At 43.8% G+C, this 24,329-nt stretch overlaps 3 protein-coding genes across 3 annotated transcripts; 1 reads left to right on the top strand and 2 right to left on the bottom strand.

Moving 5' to 3' along the window:
- Positions 1 to 1,481: 1,481 nt before the first annotated feature.
- Positions 1,482 to 5,233, bottom strand: SNIP1 (Smad nuclear interacting protein 1). Its single transcript, XM_019622736.2, has 4 exons — positions 4,998 to 5,233; positions 4,822 to 4,918; positions 3,704 to 4,290; positions 1,482 to 3,054 (listed from the first exon to the last, which is right to left on the bottom strand). The coding sequence occupies exons 1-4, from the start codon at positions 5,153 to 5,155 to the stop codon at positions 2,790 to 2,792; spliced, it is 1,107 nt and encodes a 368-aa protein (XP_019478281.2). The 5' UTR covers positions 5,156 to 5,233; the 3' UTR covers positions 1,482 to 2,789.
- Positions 5,234 to 5,257: 24 nt separating this feature from the next.
- DNALI1 (dynein axonemal light intermediate chain 1) lies at positions 5,258 to 8,668 on the top strand. The gene is made up of 6 exons (XM_085208656.1): positions 5,258 to 5,415; positions 5,482 to 5,615; positions 5,687 to 5,856; positions 6,349 to 6,527; positions 6,799 to 6,963; positions 8,333 to 8,668. The coding sequence occupies exons 1-6, from the start codon at positions 5,335 to 5,337 to the stop codon at positions 8,366 to 8,368; spliced, it is 765 nt and encodes a 254-aa protein (XP_085064782.1). The 5' UTR covers positions 5,258 to 5,334; the 3' UTR covers positions 8,369 to 8,668.
- Positions 8,669 to 9,297: 629 nt separating this feature from the next.
- On the bottom strand, positions 9,298 to 21,157 carry GNL2 (G protein nucleolar 2). The gene is made up of 16 exons (XM_085208655.1): positions 20,990 to 21,157; positions 20,807 to 20,891; positions 18,997 to 19,091; positions 18,405 to 18,544; positions 17,085 to 17,269; positions 16,625 to 16,691; positions 15,200 to 15,358; positions 14,544 to 14,657; positions 13,719 to 13,847; positions 13,226 to 13,330; positions 12,972 to 13,130; positions 12,716 to 12,823; positions 11,848 to 12,281; positions 11,139 to 11,218; positions 10,362 to 10,456; positions 9,298 to 9,478 (listed from the first exon to the last, which is right to left on the bottom strand). The coding sequence occupies exons 1-16, from the start codon at positions 21,051 to 21,053 to the stop codon at positions 9,329 to 9,331; spliced, it is 2,169 nt and encodes a 722-aa protein (XP_085064781.1). The 5' UTR covers positions 21,054 to 21,157; the 3' UTR covers positions 9,298 to 9,328.
- Positions 21,158 to 24,329: the final 3,172 nt, after the last annotated feature.

The following is a 24,329-nucleotide window of genomic DNA, read 5'->3' as shown; positions in this document are numbered from 1 at the left end:
AACTTCCCCCTGATGTCCAACCTCAATCTCCCCTCCCTCAATTTCAAACCATTTCCCCTCGTCCTGCTGTTATTTATCCTTTCAAAGAGTTGATTCCCCTCCTGTCTGTAGGCTCCCTTTAGGTACTGAAGGCTGCACTGAGGTCACCCCGCAGCTTCTCTTCTCCATGCTGAACAAGCCCAGCTCCCTCAGCCTGTCTTCATAGGGGAGGTGCTCCAGTCCCCTGATCATCTTGGTGGCTCCTCTGGATCCTCTCCAACATCTCCCTGCCTTTCTTGTACTGGGGGCTCCAGACCTGGACGCAGTGCTGCAGGTGGGGCCTCACAAAGCAGAGCAGAGGAGGACAATCACCTCCTTGTCCCTGCTGGCCACCCCTCTTCTCATGGAACCCAGGATCCCATTTCCTTTCTGAGCTGCAGGAGCACACTGCTGGCTCGTGTTCAGTTTTTCATCCATCAGGACCCCCAGGTCCTTCTCTGCAGGGCTGCTCTCAAGGACCGCTCCTTCCAGTCTCTATAGATGCCTGCAATTCCTCCGGCCCAGGTGCCAAACCTGGCACTTTGCTGTGTTGAACCTCATTTGGTTCACTCAGGCCCACCTTTCAAGCCTGTTGAGGTCCCTCTGAATGGCACCCCTTCCTTCCACTGTGTCAACCACACCACTCAGCTTGGTGTCATCAGCAAACTTGCTGAGGGTGCACTCGATTTGGGGCTGTGCTTGAAGCAGCGCTCGGATGGAGGCTGCAGCACGAACCAGTAGGCACAGCAAACAACAAGGCCAACCCCAAACCCAACGCTGAACCCCTCTGCCCAATCAGCAGCCCAAAGGCAGAGCTCTCAGTGCTCCTCGCTGCTCCAGAGAACCCATCCAGTTTCAGAACCTGAATAAGGAAAACTCACACAAGTGAAGGCAGTCAATGTTGAGACCTGAGATCAGATGCTGCACCGCTCCCAGGTAGAGGGTTATGTAGGTTTTGTCACCACTCAGTGCAGTGCAGTCCCACCATCAGTCTGTGCTCCCCTCCCAGGCAAATCATCAGCAGTGATACAGCAAAACAAGAGCGTGGTTGTGCTGCTATACCGCACAGTAACCCCCAGCATTCCCCCAGAGCTGAGGATTGCTGGGGTCACTTTGGTGTTTCCTTCACAGAGACACACACAGCCCAAGTTGGAAGAAATGCACTCACAGCACTGCAGTGTGTGCAGCGAGGCAGCTGCAGCCATACCACCACACCAGGTGTCACTGCATTCATCCAGTCCTGCTGCTGCTGAAGAATAAATACTCCAGTAACAAACATCTGCATGAGTTACAATGATTTGTGAGTTCTACAACAACTGTTAAACTTCTAACAGCTGCAACATATACCCTCACGGTCAGCATCTCTCCCACCTTTTCTTTTCAAATCAAACGAGTGCATCTATTTCAGATAATACAAAGGGGGAAAACAGAACATTAGAAAAACAACTGAAAGTAAATAGGGCTAAATTTACAAATTCTTTATTTAAAAACCTCTAGAGTGTGTATATATAAAGGAGATCCTTCTAGTCAAGATCCATTCTGCTTACTATTTGAAAACCTACATCAGCACCCCATATTTACACCATAAATGTTCCAGTGTGTATACAGTATGTCACGTTTGTATACACAGTGTATGTACACAGCATGTATGAACAGTGTGTGTGGTCACAGAACAAACATCCAGGCTAAGCAGTCAACAGTGTAGAAAGTCTTACGTTTCTTTTATCAACAATAGGAAGAAGACGTCCACAAATAGGCAAGATGCATTTTCTTTCAGTAAGTGGAATTGGTTTTTTACCTCTTCCTGAAGCGTTGTTTTCTTTTCCAGTGGGGGAGAATGTTATAAACCAATGATAGTTTCATTTTTTTCTTTTTTCTTTTTTTTTTTTAATATATAAAGAAAACTTAAATAGTGCAAACCGGTAAAAACATGCCACCACATAACGAGTACAATTACAAACAAAAACATTAAGTTACTCATGGAGCTGACAGAAACAAAGGCCCAAGCTTTAGGAGGAGATACTCAACATCCAGTAACAGTTGCAGCATTCTTTGCTGCAGTGCATACTGGACATGCACTGATGTAGACCTCAGCCCTCCCAAACCATATTATTGCAGCCTAAAACCCCAGGAAGCAGCTCCTTTTATTTTGACTTACCTTGGAACAGCACATCCTGGTGAAATGCCCATTGCTCAGAGTGCTCACAGTGCAAACCAACTACCCAGGACACACAAATAGCTGGGGGGCTTTGCAATACTTCTCTTTAGGTAAATTCTCCTGTCTAGAACTCCTAAATGGCCAAGGAATTTGGCAAACTCTACCAAACAAGACATGTTACAAAAAAAATGCATCAGGTTACATTTTAACTAAGATCTCAGTTCAGTAGCATTTTCAAAGGGTTAAGACAAAACAGTTAATAAAAATATTTTTAAATACGCTTGCTGCGTTCTACATCATTTTTTCCAGAAGAAGAAAGTCTTTGAACATTTAATGAATGTTTCCAGCATCAGAACATTCACATCCAGGTGCTCTTTTTGCGTGTCAGGGTGGGAAAAATAAGTTGGATTTCCTGATATGCAGGCTTACCAGAGACAAATACTCAGTGGAGTCCCCTGAAATAAACCATGAGAACCATTCAGCAACAGAAGAAGGACTTTAAGGCAGTAAGAAGCACCAGTGCTTTGATGCTCCAACGTTTACATCCCAATGCATGTTTTATTGAAAAAGATTTCTCTCCCCTGCTCCCCGTCCCCAATTTCCTTCTCATCTGTTAACTGTCAGACTCTTCCTCCTTCTCCTCCTCTTCGTCATCGTCCTTTGCGTTGGCCTCAGATTTATCTGAAGATTCGTGGAGAAGAACATACTCCCTGCTGCTGAATCCAAATTTCAGTACATCCTTTTCTTTCAGTTCGTAGTAACGCTGAGGCTCAATCCTCTGGTTGTTTAGAAAAGTACCATTGCCAGAGCCAAGATCAATTATATACGGCTTTACTCTGCGGCCAACTGTGCCGTCGGCACGAGTGTGCTCCACAAGCCTGGCAAAACAAAAAAAACCCACATCGTTCTGATCATAACACATAGATTTTTCAACACGTCAGCCTCTCTGCAGTGAATACTTAACCGTACTTCAAAGATCTGAGCAAGTACAATGAGGGTAATGACAGACGGGACACAGAAAACCTCAGATTCTGATAGACTGCTTCACCCCTAAAATTTATTATGATATAACACAGTAATTCCTGAAACAGAACAGATGGCTGCTCCTTAAGAGAGCAACTCTGCCTCCAGAAGCACACAACCCCTGCTGTTTCCAAAGGAGATAGCAGTCTTTGTTGTCAAAGACCAAATGAAAAGCTCTCCTTGAAATGCTTTTTTACTGCCAATTCCACCTGCTAATTACTCCAATTCAGATATACATGCAGTTCTGTATTTAATCCTGCTGTGTCTTACTAAAGACTATTTGTCTTACTAAAAGGCTGCTTATGGTTAAACGAAAGGAATTACAGATATTTTTGATTATTGCTATGCTAATACGTTATAGTCATACCTCAATTTCATTTATCTAAAAAACTCTGAGCAAACATGCACTTTCTAATCTGTGCACATCCAGTTTATTTGATTTTTTTTTGCACACAAGTGACCAAATAACCCCAATCTACCAGATGGGTACAGAGCAATACTGACCGGTACTGGAACACGGCGTGCTGCTTGGAGCAGGAGGGATGGTCGATGGGGATATCTGCTATCCTGCGGTGCCTGCCCAGGAGATAAGCACTCTGCCTGTGAATGTACATGACTGGCAGGAACTCATCATTTTTGAAAGGATAGAGGCGCCATCGTTTCTTTGGAATCCGAGCTTCTGGAGGCTCGCTGTACTTGATCACAACGCCTCGGAAAGTGTTGGTATCCTCCAGAAGGGCACCAGACAGTTCAAAGCTCGGTTTTTCTTTGTTTACAGCTTTATCTTTTGGTTTATTATCAGATTGCCTGTGTTCTGGATTCTGGCCGAGACCGCTTCCCTCATTATTCTGTCGATGCTCCCGTCTTTTCTCATTATAGAACTCCCTCTCTGCTTGCTGCTCACGGATGTTCTGAACATCTCTCTCTCGATCGTGGCCTCGACCTCCAGGCCTTTCACTTGGATTTTTCCTCCTGTCCGAGTGATCTCTGTGCCTGTCTCTGTCACCACTTCTGTCTCTCCTGTGTTCCTGCTCTGATGTGTGTCTCTGCTTTCGCTCCTCGTTTCCTCTACGAGGATGGTCATCTCGTTCCTGAGAAAAAAAAAATAAAGAACTTATAGCAATGGAACTAGAATAAGAATGAAAGAACAACAAATTCAGTTTCAAAAGAAATCACAGATCAACACGTGAAAAACACAGACTGGAATACGTGACACGTATATCTAGATAAAGTCATTTCCTTGCACACTGAATTCCCACAACTTGGGCTGAATAATGCAAGACTGAGGGAAAGCAATGCATCATCAACATCAGGAAAAAGGAAGCCTCAGGGTCAGCCTGCAGAAGTGACAGAGGCTGAACTCACTAAAAGGTACAAATACTCAGTTCTTTACGGCACTACATGAAGCAGGGAGCAACGAGATATTACACTACGAGACTCTCTTCCCAAAGAGGTGTTCTATAAGGATCAGAGGGCTTCCAGACCAGAAGCAAGTTCTGTACCTCCGCACACATCTCACGGCCGCAGCAGGTCGCACCCCGGGCCCCGTTGCCACTCCGTGTGCAGAGCCGAGCGGCGGGCAGCTCACAGAGCCGGGCCTCGCCGCTCCCAACTCCATTTACCTGCTTTACCCTCACAGCGCCGTGATGCGGGCTCCGGCTCCGCCTGCCGCGCGGCGATTTGCTCCTCCGGCCGGATTTGCTCTTCCTTTTGGGCGATCTTTAAGACAAGGACAGTAAGAGTGAGCGGGGCCTGCGGGCTGCTGGCCGCGGCGCGGGGCCGCCAGGAGGCCTCCTACCTGCTGCTCCTGCCGCGGCTGCCCCGCCGCTCCTCGGCCGGCGGCGATTGGCTGCCACGCGCCGAACGGGAACCGGAACGCCGCGGGCTCCGCTTCTCGGCCTTCACCGTCACCTCTCGTCGCCGCCGCTCCCGTCGCCGCTCGGCTGCGGCCTCCATGGTGCCGCGAGCCGCCACGAACGGAAGTACGCGCCGCTTCCGGCCCGCGCGCAGCCACCCGGAAGTACTTCCCCCAGAGCCGTTGCGCAACGCGCCCGCTCAGACACGCCCCCTTCCGCTCCGCGCAGGCGCCTTACGAAAAACCGAGCGGCGCGGTTGCCATAGCGACGGCCGCCGCCATGATCCCGCCGCCGGACTCGCTGCTGCGCTACAACCCGCCGATGCTCGTCAGCCGCCGCACCGAGAAGCGCTCCCCGGAGGTGAGTGGGGCGGGGAGGAGCGACCTATGCCGAGCCCGGCCCGCGCCCACCGCTCTCTCCCCTCAGGCCCTCCCGCTGAAGGCCATCCCGCAGCCCTCCCCGCCGCCGGGCCCCGTCCCGCCGTCCCGACCTCGCACGGCCGCCGCCGCCGCGTCAGCGAAGGAACCGCAGGAGATCCTGAACGCCATCCTACCGCCGCGGTGAGCCGGCTGGGGATCCGCTGAGCCGTTCCTCGGGGCTGCCCCGCTGAGCCCGCTGCTTTTCTGTGCAGGACGTGGGAGGAGGACAACCGGCTGTGGGTGCAGGAGGTTTCCAGCGCTCCCAGCACCCGGCTGGACGTCGTGCAGCTGCAGGAGCAGCTGGACCTGAAGCTGCAGCAGCGGCAGGCGAGAGAAACCGGCATCTGCCCCGTGCGAAGGGAGCTGTACTCACAGTGCTTTGGTCAGTGCTCCTGGCATCCACACAGCTGCCTGAAAAGAACAGCCTGGAACGGGCATTGTACACGTATATAAAAGATACAGGGGCTTAGCATTGTGTTAGTTACACATAATTGCAGTAGTTAAGTTAAAACCCTTTGCCATTCTTACACCGATGATATTGCTGGTCTTCTGCCTGCAAGAGATGGGTGTTTGGTTAAGCAGAGCTCTGCTGGAGTGCTGAAAGTTGCATAAAACCATTACAGGTTTGAAGGGCTTTGCTGTTATGTGTTCTTACCTGTTCTTGTACCATCCCTCTACTTCATGCCTGTGGTTTTGTTAGGTAGCACTTGGTGCTACGGCTGTAATACAATAAACAAAATCATGACCGTCTCCAGTTAAAGCAATGCTGCTTTTGTGGTGCAGAGAACAGGTAAAAGACAACTAGCCCTGGACATTGTGCACACCCAGCATTCCCAACTCAATGTAACTCTGTCACTGTACCTTTTTTTTAAAGATGAGCTGATCCGTGAAACCACAATTAACTGTGCAGAGCGAGGACTGCTGCTGCTTCGAGTCAGGGATGAGATCCAAATGACAATCGCTGCTTACCAGACGTTGTATGAGAGCAGCATTGCATTTGGCATGCGGAAGGCACTACAAGCAGAGCAAGGCAAATCTGACATGGAAAAAAGAGTAAGCTGGTCTGTTAACCTCATGCTGTATCGCATGAAGAAAGCTATGTTATGGGCTTATTAGTTTTGGATCAAAATCAATTATTTCTGCTTCCACTGGATGGCAGTAAAGTGTATTCAAATACTTGCCTTAAAGGCTGAAATGCATTTCATAAATGATCTGCTACTATTCCTGTGGCATTTTAAAGTCCGTACAACATAGCATTGTCTCACCATAAGAGAAAATTGATTAATACCAAACAAAACGTGAGAGATCTGTGTTATTTTCCGAGATTGAAGAGCTAGAAGAGGAGAAGCGGGAGCTGGAAAGACTGGTGAGTGAAGAGAAAGCAAAATGCGAAGCTATTGAGAAACGTGAGAGTGAAAGGCGACAGATAGAGGAAAAGAAACACACTGACGAGGTCCAATTCCTGAAGAGAACCAATCAACAGCTGAAGGTTAGTAAAGAAATGCAGTTCTAATTAGTGATGGTAAAGCCAAGCATTTTGCAATTAAAGACGTGAAAGGAACTAATTTTATCCTTTCAGTTCAATAGTAGTTACATTTACGATGCATCTGTATTAATGAAACACTTTCTTTAAGTTCTTAATGAAGAGGGAAGATAGCACAAGTTTTATGCTTTCTTAATACAATTATTTAGCAGCAGACTTGTAGTACAGTGGGAATGCCATCCCGTGTTCCTGGAACTTCCCATTTCTATCTAAAATAATAGAATTATGGACAACAGCAAAACCTAGGAAGGGGGAGCACATGTCACTGACATCTGTAGCCTCCAGAAATCTGTTACATCACATTTTAAGTGTAACTAATGTAGGTAGAAGCATTCTTCCTATTCACTTGTTGCTTGCTAAGACGGTCTCATGGAAAACACTTTTTGTCCCATGGTAATCTTGACTGGATTACTGAAATTGTTTTGAATCTGAAAGGAGTAATTCTGTGTATGCTACTTTAATGAAAACAGAGCTTCTGTCAATTACTTTGCTTTCAGAAGGGGAAAAAAAAAAAATGTAATCATAACCATAAATGTTTCTGGCTAAAGCTGAAATATTTCCTTTACACTAAGCTGCCCTCCTGATCTTTAGTATTGCTACATTTTTCCTTTCTAAACCATTAACATCCTCAGGCCATCTTGAAATGTTTTAGGGTACAAAACACAGTAACTGTTGGAGCAAATATGTGCAAGGCTGAACCCAGGTTTCCTCTTGAAGTATTTTAACAGCTGTGCATATATCACTGTGGTAGTTTATTTTTATGGCAGCTTTAGGGAGAGAGCAATCTGAAAGTCCTGGAAGCCCCCCACACTACATGCTGCTTAAGCTCTCTGATCAATCTCTTCACTGGGCGTCAAGTTGTCTCAGGAACTGAAAAACTTGCTGTTCCCAGCTACTTCTGTCCTCGAGTCAGTTTGTGTTCCAAACCCTAGAGAGCCAAATATTTAATTTAGCTAACATAGTCCAGCCTGAAATCAGAGAATTCAGACCACTGTTTCAACAGCTTTTATTTAATTTCCTCCTCAATGCTTTACATTATAAAATGAATCTTTCATTGTATGGAGCCAAGGCCAGCTCTTTTCTTCTCAGAAAGCAACAAGTGTGTATGCCAAGAATGAAAAGCTAATTTATAAAACATGTAGTGAGGAATGGAGTAGCCAGGGAAAAACCCCTGCTCTGTTCCTCTTGAAGTACCCACAGTATCGCTCGGCTCTTCTCTTTGGATATCTAACAGACAATTTATCACTTTTCAGCCACACAGCTTTTAGTTTCTAGATTAAATCTAATTTGACTTACTCTCCCATTTGCTTTTCAGGCTCAACTTGAAAGCATCATTGCACCAAATAAGTAAATTTTTTGTTGGCTTCGGGGCCAGAAGAGCTGTCAGAGCACAAAGTTTGCAATTAATGACAAGGATTTGTCTTCATAAAACAATACTGAATTTTCACTTACCAGTAACTGAGAGCAGTCTAATTGCATTATTTCTCCCTTTTTCCTCATTAAGAATTGAAATTTAAAACCTAACAACTGTGCCTTCTTCCTGTGCCATCACAGCATTCACCTCCTTGATATGTGAACATATCTGGGACTTGCTAGTTGGCAATATGCTAGATCTTCAAAGCAATAAACTAATAAATGCTTTTACATGCAAGCATCTCTAAAATTTTTTACTCTGAAAATGTAAAAAATTCAGAAGCAATTTATCAAGTGTCTACACTCACTGTGTGTCACATTAAGTTTTAGGTAGTTCTTGGACACAAGGCAGTTAGAGTACTTCCTGAGGGTGTGCAAGTGGGTGTTATTTGTGTACCAAAATCCTTTTTGGGAACCAGTAGCAGTCACCTAAGATGAGCAATACCAAAGCTCTCTATGTGCCTATTTCTAATGAGACAAAGATGTATGATACCATTCCAAGCAGTACTTCTCAGTGAAAGCAAACAGAAGTTTCAGCTGAGATATCTGCATAACTAACTAGTTATAAATAGCAAACAGGAATAGGAAGAATAAATAACTCCCTGTTCTCACTGAAGCAACTCCATAAAGCTAATTTCCAGAAGAACAACTTCTGAAGAACATTTCAGGAAGTGTTTTTGCAAATGCAGTGTTTACTGGCCTTAGATGGTGATGTGGAAATACCATGATCCAGTTACATAAAGAACTTTCAGATGATGCAGAAAAAGAACGAGATGTTACTCCTGGGAACAAGACAGACAAGTCAAACTCAGCTTTGACTGGGAACTACAAGTTTTATATTAAAAAAAAGCCACGGCATACTAGAGCTGTTTTATGTAAAATTTAATAGGATAAACAGTTATTGCTTATGTTTATATTTCTTGTGCTTTGATCTCTGTGCCTCCGAGCCACTTTTTTTCTTGTTCTTATTCTTATTTTTCACGTTGTGAGTTTCATAATACCGGACTCCAACTTTCTTGGAGCGCTGCTGCCTCTCAGCTCGTCTCCTCTGTAATGCACACAAAATGTGTTAGCACGCCCACAGTACCCACTGCCTGAATTTGCCTGCATTCTTTCAGTGTTCACTTTCCATTCCACATACCTTACGTGAAATAAATCATTTCATATAAACCATTACTGATGTGAATATACAAACATCTATAAAGAATCCACCCACTCAAGCTCTTAAAACGTCACATAAAAGGATACACTTTAATCTCTATTTAATCTCTACAAAGGTGGAGGAGAATTACAAGAAAACTGATGAGCAGAAACTGTGACCAAACATGCATGAATAGAATTCAGTCTTCCCCTGTCAGTCTTCCTTTGACAGTCCTAATAGTCCATATATATTAATACCACCCCCCCCCAAAAAAAAAAAAACCAAGAAAAAACCCCAAATCCTTGTACAGGATTTGCTTACACATCACTTTAACGTGCTACAAATACCAAGTGAGACAGTCTGTCTAGACTCAACAAACACAAATTGGACTAGATGATCTTATAGGTCCTTTCCAACCTTGTGATTCTATGATAAGAAATAGGAGCAGCAGCTCTTGCTGTAGACAGAATGGAACAGCCACTGACTTTTGCCCATCTAGATCCAAGTTTTCTCATCTGTCAGATTTAGATTCCTGATCTCTTACCAGCATCACTAGGTAAGCAGAACAGTTATCTACAAAGGATTTCCCTTTCATTTCCCTTTCAACACTGTCATTGTTACCTGCTGGTTCCTCTAATGGCTGTATGGCCAGCTGGAACATACTGCTGTCACATTAGATAGCTACTAATATCAGGTCTCAAACCTCTCAAATAATAATGGGCAATCCATGCAGGAAAAAGCCAGCTCAATTACTCTGTTCATCTATTATACAACAGGAGATCACACTTACTTCTTTGGATGTAAGCTTCTTGCAAGGCTGTTGACCCAAATGGTCTTCATCATCCTCCTCTTCTATATTCCTTTTTCTTTTCTTTACTGTGCCACCTGCAAACAGCAAAGATCGTGTACTCCAGCATCTTCCACAACACCCATGTGCCCACAGAATTAAGACTGGGGGTCACTGTCCCATCCATTTCAGCAAAGCAATCCTTTGGTGGTATTTTAAGAGCTTTTACCAAAACAATACGTCCATCCCTTACCAGAAAACCACTTCTGGTAAGCAGATTGCTTAAAGCCTTACATAAGTCTAGAAAAATATCAATCTTGTCAGTATAGGATTCTTTCACATTATTTTGCCTTTAATCAAATTTGCTTTGGAAACTGAAGACACAGACCCTCAAAAGTGACCACAGTAAAATCTATAGCCTGAAGTAGCTCTATGCTTTTTTAATGTCACAAAACACTTCCACCCCCTGCTGTGTAATACTATACCATGTGGAACGGATGTTGCTGAGACTGCAAACCGCCCACAGCACCATTCTGCTGAAAGCACATTTGTTTTATCTTCACTCAGTAGTCAAGGGCATGTTTTACCCTACAGAACTGTACAGTCTGTATAAAGGCCACAGCAAGGTCATGAAGCAGCCCTTGGATTCAGGCTCACTAAGCAGAGGTTTAAGTAACAGCTCTGGAGAAAGAAGAACTTGCAGTCAGGAGCTAATGAAAACTTAGTTTCTCTCTTACTGGATTTCCAAACATAGTTCAGGAACTACTAATTTTGTTTTACCTTTCTCTTCATTTTCTTTGCTCTCTTCAGCCTTCTGCATGGATTTTGCAAACACTTTTTCACTCAGCTGCTTAGGGATTCTACAAAAGGTAAAACAGGCAATAAAAGAATGCCATAACACAAAATGCAGCCATCTCTAAGAAGTGATCCATCTCCAATAGGTCCCAGCAGCCTGTCATCAGCAAAGCCGCAGACTTTGCATGGAAGAAATATTCCAGTAATCTTTGTCTCTAGAGTTTCTGGACTTGTGCATTGCACAAAGGGCAAAATTTAACACTTAACCTTGACATCAGACCTCATGAACCTGGGGGATTTACTCTGTTAAAATTGGGCCTGTTACACAAGCTGGGATACTCTTGTAAATGCACAGACTCATATACAGAGAGGACACTGCCCTCTGTATTACTCAAGAAAGGTCAAAATCAGGGAAAAATACAAGGAAGAAATACTGCTACCCACAGGTTTCTAAATCATAGCTGAAAAGGCAGCTTTCCAAAAGTGAGAAAACTTTGTTATTACGGCCAACAGGAATTCTTAGAACATTCTCTCAAAAACAAACTGCTGCTTAGCCAAAGCTCAAGCATTTATGGCTAAACTAGCGAAGCCATGGCAATGGGACATAAATGGAGTGAAACTACAACAGAAACTTATCATCTCGTTCCTATGCTCCCCCAGGAAAACGCTTGAGTCACTGAACAGATTCAGATACCTTATTGCTGAAAATCTCTTGGCTTTGGCCTTCTCCAGAAATTTTTTGCATTTTGCAATCTTCTCCTCCAAAGCCTGAAGAACTGCCTTCGAGCTCTCCCTGGCACTCTGTACAGTTGGCTGTGATCCTGCCTCTACTGAACCTTGATGTTGCTCATTTTCCTCTTCCTCTTCTTCCTGTTCCTCCTCTTCAGGACAATCGCTGTCTGTTTCATCAAAGCCTGGCACATCTACAGGAATTAGGTCTTCTTCTGAGAACTGAGGTGCTACATTAATCCTCCCAAAGTTTTGCCGAACGTTTGCCATGAGTTGCTTCATTTCAGTGCCTGTGTTATTCTTCTCTTCTGTTGCTTCCATACTTGATGCAACAGACTCAGAAATTTCCTTCTCATTATTAGATTGGCTTGATGTCATTGCTCCTTCCAATGCAGGTGGCTAGGAGAAAGGCCATAATGGATACATTATCCACAGCCTGCCCAAACATCCCTTTGGACAAAGCCTAAAATAACTAACAACATGGTCATTACTGACATTTCTACTAATCAGATGATTGCAAAACAGCTCAAATGTTTCTGTGGAAGAATTCTTTGCTACCTGTTCCTCTCCATGTAACTAACAATTTTAAATGACTATCATCTGAATCACATCAGGAAAAGCCCAAGTTACATGGTGCTCAAGCAAAAGCACCAATGAGTATCATTACCAAAAATGGAAAAATATACAAGAAGAGACACGAGCTTCACCTCAGAACCTCAGATCCTCACCTCAGAACCTCAGATCCTCACCTCAGAACCTCAGATCCTCACCTCAGAACCTCAGATCCTCACCTCAGAACCTCAGATCCTCACCTCAGAACCTCAGATCCTCACCTCAGAACCTGCTTCTGCATTTGGTGGCTTCACAAAGAATGGAATTCTGCCCCTCTGCCAGTCGTTGAGAACCATCTTGCTGACAGTTTGCACATCAGGCTCACCACCCTGAAAGAATTCAGTAACAGTTTCTGTCCTTGTTTGCACGGCATATCATCTTTATATTATCTCTTTGCAACTGAAACATATTTCCCATGCTCAGTGCAGAAACAGACCCCGTGCTCTTCCAACCCGTAAATGGAGGATGCTCTCAAACCTTTAATAGTTTTCCAGTCCTAGAAGCAAGCTTCTCGAGGAAATCATCTTTATCTTCCCAGAAATCAATTTTGTATGTCTTTCTGATGTACTCTGGTTTGGCTCTTTCCAGCACCGCACTAATGTGGTCTTCAGGGCTCTTAATCTTTTCAACTTGAACCTAAAAATGAATGGTGAAGTATCAACCCTTTGGAAAGTGAACTCACCACACTGAAAACATCAAGAATTCTCCCTGCACACAGCATAAATACATACCACTCCCTTCAGAACAATGTCTGTTTCTGAGTCTCCAGATGGATACACCACCCCTGGGCAGTCAATGAGAAAAATCCTCCTCATCAAAGTGATGTACTGCCACACCTGAAAGATATCAGTGGTCCCCGTGTTATCTCCTCTCATGCACAACTGTTAGTTCAGCTTTTAAACACACAGATTTAATATACAGACGTCATCTTAGAAACTTGGCATTAGCACACACTGAGTCAGGGCAGTTGAGTGTTCAGATCACACAGTGCTGCAGAACAGGCAGAGTGGCAGGCACAGAAACTCAGAAATGCTTCTGTGCAGCAGCACTCCAGAACAATGCCTGACTCATCAGCCACCCCTCAAACTCAGGATCATGCAGCTTGTGTAATTTCAGTGACTTGAAAATGTTAACGAGCTAATTTTACATATATTCTGATTCTGACCATGCAATGACATTTTTAATATTATTTTTTTAATTTTCAAGACAGCAGTGTCTTCTTACCTTAGTTTCACCTGCAATGGGAGCCACATTGCAGACCTTCTTAGACCGCAATGTGTTGATCACTGAGCTTTTGCCAACGTTTGGGTATCCAATAAAACCCACACTGATCTGTTTCTTGTCAGAGTGTAACTGTTAAGAAATGACACATCATTTTAATACCTCATAGAAAATGACAGAGTTACTTCTGCAGTTTTAGCAGCTTTTGGTCTTGTATAACAAAGCTCCAAGTCTACCAGATTAAAGAAAACTGAGAGCAGCTCTTTTCTATCAGGAGAAATGTACAAGGGTAGAATCTAAGAACTCCAACCATGAAAGAGAATGTTTGCTACTTCAGAAGGAAGATGTGAACCCAATGTGTTTCTTGCTGCTTTAAACTTACTTGTAAATGCCTGAAATTAGAAACCTTTTAGACTGAAAAACAAAGCAAATACAAACAGCAGCAGGGGACAACAGACAGTTGTGGTCTGGAGACCACAATTTTCTCTTGTCTTGAGATTAGTTAAATGAATGGGAAAATGAAGATACTTCCTGGGAAAGTGAAGGTACTTAAAAGGAGAACACCCTAACACAACATGCATATATGCAGGACATTAACAGGCCTGAAATATATTCTCTTCCTCTATACATTCACATCAGACCTAAGAGTACCAACTGAATACTCTGTCAGGGGTAGTATTTCCCATTTCCACAGAATGAAGCTTGTGTGCTGACAGAATGGCCAAAAGAAAGTATACTGTACCCCACACATTAAAACAGAAAAATCCCATACTAACCCCACCCTCCTTCCAACCCCAAACGACACAAAGCCCCACAGTTGTTCTGTACCTTTCCAAACTGCCTTAGAAGCTGTATGAAAGCACCTTTGCCAAAAGGGTTTGTGAGGCTGGCGTGAAAAGCAAGTGTTGGGTATTCCTGGGAAAGGACAGCAACCCAGCGCTTCTAAAGAGGAAAACACTGCTCAGTTATGAATGCTGTGCTGCAAAGGTGGTGAAACAATTTGATTATGAGAAGAACACAGCACTTTCACTTGAGTCACATACACAACTGTCTATAAAAATTGCCATGTAAGAATCTTTGAAGCATTTTATCAACCCAGTAGCTAAAAGCACTGGCTATTGTTTTCATAAAAAGACAATTTTCCCCAAACGCCTTCATTGCTAGCTAATTAGTTTAACAATATAAAACAGACCAGCTGTGGTGGATATGGATCTTAAACGTACTAACATTTAGCATACTCTGGAGACATCAGCTGAACAGTTAAATCCAGACAGAGGAAATAGGGAATTTGTGGTGACTGTTGCTCTACTGAGCCAAACTTGGACTGATTTAAATGGTAATTGTTACTTTTATAGTGAGCAAGCAGAGAGTTCCCACTGACCCAGTTACATTATGCCCTTAAGAAACTAGAACAAGGACTGGCAACAGGATTAGAGGCTATGAAAGGAACAAAAAAAACACTCGAGGGACAAGGCTGTGCTTACAGTAGCCCAGGTAGGAACAAGATCACATTTGTTCAGGACAAAAATGAGATGTTTCCAGTGTTTCTCTTTTTTCAGATAAGATTCCACATGAGGGGAGCGAGTGCCCATAGGATCTCTGGCATCAAGAACTTGAACAACAACATCTGATGAATCTATCACCTGGAGGAAAACAAAAAATTATATATATATATATATATATATATCTGATATACATATCACTCAGAAGGAAAGTCATATAATTTCCAAAATATAAATTAGTCATTTCCTAAATTCTTATCCTTATAGGATAAAAACTTATATCCTTTAGGAACAACTGTTACTTTCCTGTAACCATCTCAGACTCTACTCTCTCTTCCCTATTCCCCTCCAAATTTAGGCTGGACAGCTGTGAGCAGCTTTTATGCACTACAGCTTCTAGGAGCACTTGGGAAGGGAAACACTACAACCAAACAATGAAATTATTTGCTTTAGCAGACAAAAACAATAATCTCCATCCATCCATAAAGGATGTTTGCTGGATCAGTATGAAACACAACCAAGTAGGGACCTACTGTTAGTCCACTAAGCATCTACAGCAGGGAGCTGTCATTTCATGACTTGCTTCAAGCCAAGTGAATTTGTTTCACAGCTATTTCCTGCATTTTTGGCAGAATCCTATTGAAATCTGTTTTGCTCTACCATTCCCAGCATTTTTAGGCCTAAATGAGAAAGTTCTAAGCTACATTCAGAAATTCAGAACAAGAGGTCAAGCAGCTTAACAACTAACAGTCACTGAAAGCAAACGAACTGCACTTACCAAACTAATTCATTCTCACACTCCATTCCTCTAGCAGAGGTGGTAACTCTGGAGAACTGGAGGTCAAAGCCCTCCAAAGAAGACCTTATTAACATGACATGTCCTTAAAGAAACTTAAGGGCATCTAGCTGGTTTATTTGTGGTAAAGCCCCAGGAACTGTTCATTCTGCCAGCTCATCTTTCAATCGTATCTTTTAAGGATGTTTGTTCCACTGGAACAAGAGCTCAAGAATCATTTTTCAAATCTCTGCCTGACTGAGCTTGAATCTCCCTTCTACTCTACAGCTGGTTTTTTTCCTGTTCTAGTTGATGGTCTGATTCAACACCAGTCCAGTGTTAGAAAAGAGTGTATGGCTTTACATCAGTCAGTTCAATTAAACTGACAGGAAAACAAGCAAGAGAATTATACACTCAAGATGCCCCTGCACAAACAGACACTTTTGTTCTAAGAAACTATACAGCAAATTCAGCAGATCAAAACTTTCCTAAGGTGGCAAGATCTATAACTACTATTTTCAGAGCTTTTCAGAGTACTGCCACACAAGATTTCCAAGCTGTGCTGCAGCACTGGACTTCATAAAGGCTAAAAGACAGACAAACACCTGCTGCAAATTATAAGTGTCGCTTACCTTGTACAGCTCACCCCAAATTCTTTTTGACTGTCCTTTCTTAAATATTTCCTCTTGTGCTTCATCCCTGGAAGCAGATCACCAGAGACATCAAACAACCACAATAACAGGGCTGTAGTGCTGTCTTCTCTAAAGCCAGTTAGCCATTTACAGAGAAAAGAGGAGATCAGACCCAGTCCCTTATTTAACCCAATAACTGAGTTCATAAATTTTCAGATATGCAACAAGCAATGAATTATCAGCGAAAACAGAAAGGTCACATGGAAGCAGCAGTTCAGTTAAATATAGTGGGACAAAACAGCTTAAAATCCAGCCAAATTCAGCTTATTTCTCATTGCATACTCATCAAGCAGACAGTGGAAGCATTCATGGAGGTACTAGATGTACTTTTTCTTTTTTAAATGAATGAAGCTGATGTTTCAGAAATATAAATAGAGAATAATTCCTCCTTCCTATCTACCTTACACCAGTGTCTTCTGTGACAAGGTCTCTGTCTTTGCCCTGATCATAACATTCTGATGAGGCTTCAGCATTCTCCAGCAGAGACTGCACATCAGTTGCAGCAAGGTTTGGCCTTTTCCTCTGTGCTTTGGGGCCAAACGTTGTTTCAAATGTTTCTGTGTCAAGAATGTGAACTCTGGAGGCCTACGGAAAGAGGGGTTGTTAAAAACAAAACAGAACAAAAAAAAAAAGAAGAAGAAACACACCCACAATCTCCAGTTTTCCATCTCTGGTGACACGCAGCCTACAAGGTCTCAGTGCAGTGCAACTCTGTAACCTCTAACAAGAGTTATAGGCACTTTCCTAACAGTGTTTGAGTTCTGCAGCTTAATCTTGAGAAGCATAAACATGGATATTTAACAAGCACCAAAACAGGCTGCACTTGCCAAAGAATTATGCTTCAGTTCTTTCTGCATAAATGCTGTCAAAAGTAATTAAGGCTACAATGATGAAAATTCAGCTGCTATCTTTGATCATTTCTTATTTTTCTAACAAGTGCATAAATCTCGCCAAATTCACAGATTTTTGTCAGGGATAATTACAGTCAAAACTGTAGAATTTGAAGCCTGTAACGAATGCCAACTTTTCTTGGAACGGCATGCCATTCATAGCTGAAAGAAATAATTTGTTTTTGGAACACTTCTTTTAGTTTACAGTAACTTTTCCCTTCATTTAGGTAACATTTTTATGACACAAACCTGGCAACTTTCCACGTGAAAAAGTATCTCACAATAATCCAAAATAATATTTCAGACATTATGAAATCAGTCTGGTAATAACTAAAGGTTTACGTGCTTGAAACTCAATTCTCCTTGAAATGAAGGCAGCGTGCAGGACTTCTGATTCAAGATGAAAAGCACACACTTGAGTTCAGACAGATCCACTGCATGAGGGGGCACATGCTAGCAGAACGATGCTTCCTCAGAAGAGGTCTGTTTGTCACATCAACCATTAGAAGCATTAGAACATAAGGTGGCAAGCTAAGACAGTCTTTTTCAATGCCATATTCTAACCTAGAGTGCTTTGAAGTAGATTTCCTGTGAGAAAACGTGAATTCCATAACACAGACCTCACAAACCAGGGGGAAATAACACAATACTTCTTTGCCTTCACCATCTGCAGCGTTGTGTCCTCAAAAATATCCCACTCCAAGACATCTGCCCCAATTCCTCCTCCAATGCTTCTACAAATGCAGCAAATTTCCCACTGATAAATAATATTCCTGATACCTCTGTGCACATAACACAGCCTTAAACCAGTGCAGATGAATGACACTCACGTGAGGTTTAATCCGATCGTGGAAAAGAGACATTGGTAACTTGCTTTGCTTCATGACCACTCTGTATGGGTCTTTCATGACAGTTTCCATTTCTTCTTGAAATTTCTGTAGGGATGATTGCTTGATCACACGAGTATTCCCTGCAAATGCAAATAAATACTGCATCTACACCATTCCCCATCTTTAACTGCTTCAGAGAACCAGAGTATATTATGAAAATATAAATACTTCAACTGGAATAAAAAAATAGTAAGAAATTGAAGATCTCATTTAAAAAAAAAAAATTCAAGATTGGCATGTACAAACCACCCCCTTTCCATCACTTAAAGAAAGTTTTTAAAGTTCCCATAGAACACTTAGGATATGTAGGTTACAACATGTACTTAACAGCAGCACATAGAAAGCAAATATCCAAGGTATAGGAACGTGCAAAGTGGAAGCCAATGAGCTTGCCTACTGTGAGGGGTATTTCACCTTCATTTCCAGGTCTGTCCCACACAACACTGAAAACACAGTTCTGAAATAAGCACACACAAAATTCAACCAATTCCAAGCCTGCTGAATTGAGAGCCTGAAAGCTGAGAAAACTCACCAAACCATTTAATATTCGGTTCCACTCTTGCAACTGTGCCTGGTGCCACTGTTGACTGATACTGCAGAGGTTTAATCACTTTGCCATGTTTGTTTCTAAGCGAAAAATGAGAATGCATGTAAATACACAGTGAAGCCATATGTCTCTGTAGCATTTTTGTTCACCAAAGCCACCTTTCAATCCCTCAGTACCAATTCAAGTCTATGCTTGCACTAAGACTATAGAGTCCTAGAATGGCCTGGATTGAAAAGGACCACACTGACCATTTAGTTCCACCGCCTGCTATGTGCAGGGTTGCCAACCAGCAGACCAGGCTGCCCAGAGCCACATCCAGCCTGGCCTTGAATGCCTCCAGGGATGGAGCATCCACAACCTCCTTTGGCAACCCGTTCCAGTGCCTCACTACCCTCTGGGTGAAAAACTTCCTCCTAATATCCAACCTAACCCTCCCCTGTCTTAGTTTAAATCCATTCCCTCTTGTCCTATCACTATCCACCCTCATAAACAGCAGCACAGCACTGGTAGTTGGATGAGCTATCACACCTGCTGGCATATGCTGCCCCACGATGATCCTAGGCTGATATTTTTTCTGTTTGCTGTGTCAAATCACAGAGAAATGTCTCTGAAAAACACCTCACTGAGCACCTTTGTGTTTTGAACTCTATTTATTTATAAGAAGTGGCTGGGGACAAGCTAAGTACTTCAAAATAACTGATAAAAGTTAGCATGCAACATACACACACACTACAGTACTTTTCCTGCAGCACACTCCAAAACTCTCAATTCTCACTCCAGCTTGACTGAACTCTTCAAGACTGCAGATGAATGTCTTATTGGGGTGCAAGGCATACTTAAGCATGATTTCCAACCATTTTTCTCTTCTCTTTCACATGCTCACATGGAACTTCCACAATCAGTTCTACCCATCAGCCTATGCTGAACACTAGCCAGAAGAGACACTTCCACCTTGAGACCTGGATTCAACTTAGTAATTTTTCACAACCTATCCCCCAGTCATACCTCAAAACAAATCAACAGCTGGCAAAACAAAACTGCTATGACACGTGCCTAACCAGCAACCTCAGAACCCCCACAGCACCTACATCATAGCAGAGGTGCATATTTATAAGGTAGGAACTGTGCCACAGCTGTAGGTTCTCACTTGAGTCTTTCAGTAATAGCCTTACAGATGTCAGGCTCTTCAGACATCCTGAGGTGCACTTTGGTTGGACATGAAAGAATTCTGAGCATTTTGGGATTTGTGACATCCCAACAGGGATCATCAATTCTTTGAAAGAGTAGATAGGGGAAATGGTTTGAAGTTGAGGGAGGGAAGATTTAGGTGGGATGTCAGGGGGAATTTCTTTACAGAGATTGGCAAGGTGCTGGAACAGCTGCCTAGAGAGGCTGTGGATGCCCCGTCCATCCCTGGAAGCGTTCAAGGCCAGGCTGGATGGGGCCCTGGGCAGCCTGGGCTGGTGTGAAATGTGGAGGTTGGTGGCCCTGCATGTAGCAAGTGGTTGGAGATTCATCATCCTTGAGGTCCCTTCCAACCCCGGCCATTCTGTGACTGTGTGAATGGGATTACATCAGCTGTTCTGTATCACAGCTTTTCAGCTACATTCCCTGACACACATCGATTAGAGCTCAGGATCAAGTTTCCCAGCTCACACCATTCCACAAATCAGCCCAGAAACAAGACACTGCCACCACACGAAGGCCGAGCAGCGGCCCCACGCGTGGCTCCCGACCACAGCACACAGTGGACAGGGGCACTGCACTACACAGCACCGGGCACGGCCGCGCTCACCTCCGCTCCTTCTGCCGGTACATGTTAAGGCGGCGGATGGTGGCTCGGTCCCGCATGTTGTTCCCGCCCGCGCCAGCCACGCGATCTGAGGAAAGAAAGCACTGTTAGACCCGGCCGGCACAATTCGGTCCGGCCCGTTACGATGCGATAAGGACATGTTTAAGATCGCAACGCCCAACGTACCGGGATTGGTGCTGGCGCGGGACGGGTTGATGGTGCTGCGGCCTTTATAGCGTGGCTTCACCATGGTGCCGCCGGGACCGGACCAAACGGAGACACCACTCCACCGCACGCGCGGTCTCGAGCCGGAAGCAGCGGAACGTGTACTTCCGGCGTGAGGGCAGCGTGATGACGCACTTCCGGCAGCTCTATTTCCCGGCTGCGCACGCGCCCCCAGGTTGCTATGGCAACCGCTAGGCACCGCCTCTCACGGCCGGTTGCCATGGCAACGCGTGGGCCTCGCCGCCCCAAGACCTGGCCCTATCACCGCTACCCATCGTTACCCACCTCTCCCCACCGTTACACATCCCGCGGGCGAGGCCAAGCGATGCTGGTTCCCAAAGGGGCTGTGCCCGCACCCACCGCCTGGCCTTGCCCGCCTGGTGCCCGCCGGCTCCCGCTGTGTGCCCGGGGGCGCGGCCTCCGGTCCTCCACAAGTTTTCCTCTGACTCTTGCTCAGTCCCCGGCTGTCCACCCTGGACAGTGAGCAGACTGCAGGCGTTTCAAAGGGCTGTAACAACGAGAGTGCTGGCACGGGAGCCCTCATTGTTTTTGAAATGCCGTTTGTTCACAGAAACATAATAAGAATCATTTGGGAGCTTAGCATTAGGACTTATTTCCATTTGCAGATGAATGCATGCAGTCAGCAAAGCGGTCTGCTGATGCGGGAAAGCTGGGGGGAGTGCTGGGGAGCGAGCTGCAGGCAGCGGGGTGCACCAGGGTGTTTACAGGCACAAAGTTGTTTGTCCCGGGCTCCTGGCACCGACTGGTCAAAATCACAAATGACAACACACTCATTTACATGCACGTAAAGAATTGCACAGACCTTGCAACAGTCTAAATTGCATTTTAGGCTAATTATAATCCTGAAGACTATGCTACGTTCAGCCAGATTTCACTAGAAATTGGAAAGATCCACACCTAGGAGGAATTACCCAAACCCTGCTGAAATGGTGTTAATTCAGCGCAGAGGTTGGGCTGGGAGCAGGCAGCTCTGCACTCTGGGGAGTCGTTTGCCAAAGTAAAGGTCTGTCCCAGCGTCCCTAAATAGTTATTAGTGGCAGAGAATTCACGGCTAGTTCAATTTCCTTGCAGTTCTGCTAATGTTCTGCTAAATCCAGAACAATAACAGAGCTTCCGAGATAGTGTTCTTTTAATGATTTTCAGCATTTTGCTTTTAGGTAGCGCACGGTCCCTTCTGTACAAAGTATTCCTAATTAGTAAGATTTGTGAGCTGCTTTGTGAGATGGCAGTCTCGAATTTTCAGTCTGTTTTGTTTAAGCCTTTTTTTCTCTTAATGGAATTATCTGTGCCTCGGGCCTGTAAAAAAAACAGTGATGTGGGCATAAAAAAATTAGTTCCAAATTGTAGATAATTGTTTAAACTATCAGACTCGAGGCTTATGTAGAAGAGTTTTCTCGGGACAAGTGTGTTTTCTATTAAAGTTGATATTAATCTGTCAGAAAATCCTTTTGATTTTCAAATTTTTAGACTAAATAGTTGAGTAATACTTGCCCTGTTCTTCCCCGCTCTTTCTTCCTTCTCCTTAAGAAAACACTCCTTTTATTGTTTGCAAAATGTCTTGGAATGCATCCAGAAAATTGCTGTTTCTTTCTTTAAAAGAACAGTAATAGCGTTAGACATTAGGTTATGTCATGGAGGACTTTTATTGGTAATGCATCTGAGTTAATCAGAAAATTTCCACTTTGAAAGCTTTGGCACAAGCAGCTTTTTCTCCAGCCTCGCTCATGGTGAGCCCTGTCATCCAAGCCAGAGTGGGCCCCATGTTTTCTGTCATAAGGAAACACGATGCTGATAACATATGGGAATTGTATTCAAATTGGAAGAAATTCATTTTTTCAGCTGAACCCACCTCTCTCTCAAGTTTTTCCAGGCTAAACTTACATTACTGAGGCTAACTGCTAGCGTTTAACTGCAGCATCTCTGGAGCTGTGGTTGCTGGACTTGCTTATCAGCTAACATATGGGTCAGATTAGTTTATTTTACAACTAATTTTACATTGCTGTGTGATTCACCAGCTTTTCATTTACCATTGATGCGTACTCTCATTTCAACTTTTTAACTTTTTTTTTCTTCTTTTTGAGTTACTGACAGTGAGTTGTTGTCCATACCACATACTGGCTGGGACAGGGGGCTCAGCAATGTGCACCAGGCCCAGTGGATCTGCCAAACACCCTCATTTCCATTGACAAGACCAGCCTGACCGCTGCTGAATTGAAAGCATTTGGAATTTTCTGTGGCCTCTTCCTTGTCAAAATCCCAGTGAATGTGGTTATGTGATGCCATCAGAATGACTCATTGCCATAATTGCATATGTTCTAAGGGGTTATTCCCATAGTATTATTAAAAACTAGTGATGTTTGATTTTTGGCAGGGACTGTCTTCCTTGTATGATCTACAGATTTTGTCAATTAAATGAAGGAAAATGAGATTTCCAAGACTTCAGTACAAGACTGGACTTGTACTCAGAGCACTTTTTCAATGTGGTATTGAGCTACTTTGCTCTATTTAATCAGTTAAAAGCAACATCAGCCATCTTACTCTCCTTGTTGCAGTGACTCCCTGCAGAGAACAAGGAGAGAAGTGAGCTTCATAGCTAGCCTTCAAATGATCCAAAGCACTGCCAAAAGGTACCTTAGGTTATTTATCACACAGTCATTTTCTCGGCGTCTCACAAGTTCTTTTTCAGTGATATAACTTAGAGTGGGAGGCAGTGCTCCTTGGCAAAGGGCTCCAGGTTTGATAGCTCCCTAACTGAAAAAAAAACAACCAAGAGCGATCCCAGATATCGTTGCCTTGGATTTTGAGTTCCTAAAATGGCAACTACAAGCAATAGGGGAAAGCTAGAAGGAGGAGATAGGAGAAAAAGGAACAAAAGCAAAAAGGTGAAAAGGGACTTTGAGAAGCCAGGCTGCTCCGTGCCCCCAGAACCCATCCCTCATAGCAAAAGTTGTGCTCAATCCTGTGCAGTTCTCATAGACTTACAGAGCCTTCTGCATTGCTCTCTGCACTTAGGCTGGTGCTGCAGATCTCTCTCACAGGAATTGTTTACTAACAAGAAATTTAAAGCACTTGCATCTAAAGATCTTACATTTGTGATTTGATTTTGATAGTCTGCAAAAAAATTACTTCCTTTCTGGAAAGCTGCACATGCTGTATCACACATCTTAGCCTTGTGTATCCCTAGATTTCACATGGCCTTCAGCAGGCTAAGTCAAAGGGATGGCAAATGAAGTTCTAATCAGCTGATTTTGCTTGTGCTGTAAATAGCCATATCATCTAC

Source organism: Meleagris gallopavo, chromosome 25 (assembly GCF_905368555.1).
Source record: "Meleagris gallopavo chromosome 25, MGAL_WU_HG_1.1, whole genome shotgun sequence".
NCBI lineage: Eukaryota > Metazoa > Chordata > Aves > Galliformes > Phasianidae > Meleagris > Meleagris gallopavo.
The sequence above is the reverse complement of the archived record's forward strand: the minus strand, read 5'-3'. Positions and strand labels throughout refer to the sequence as shown.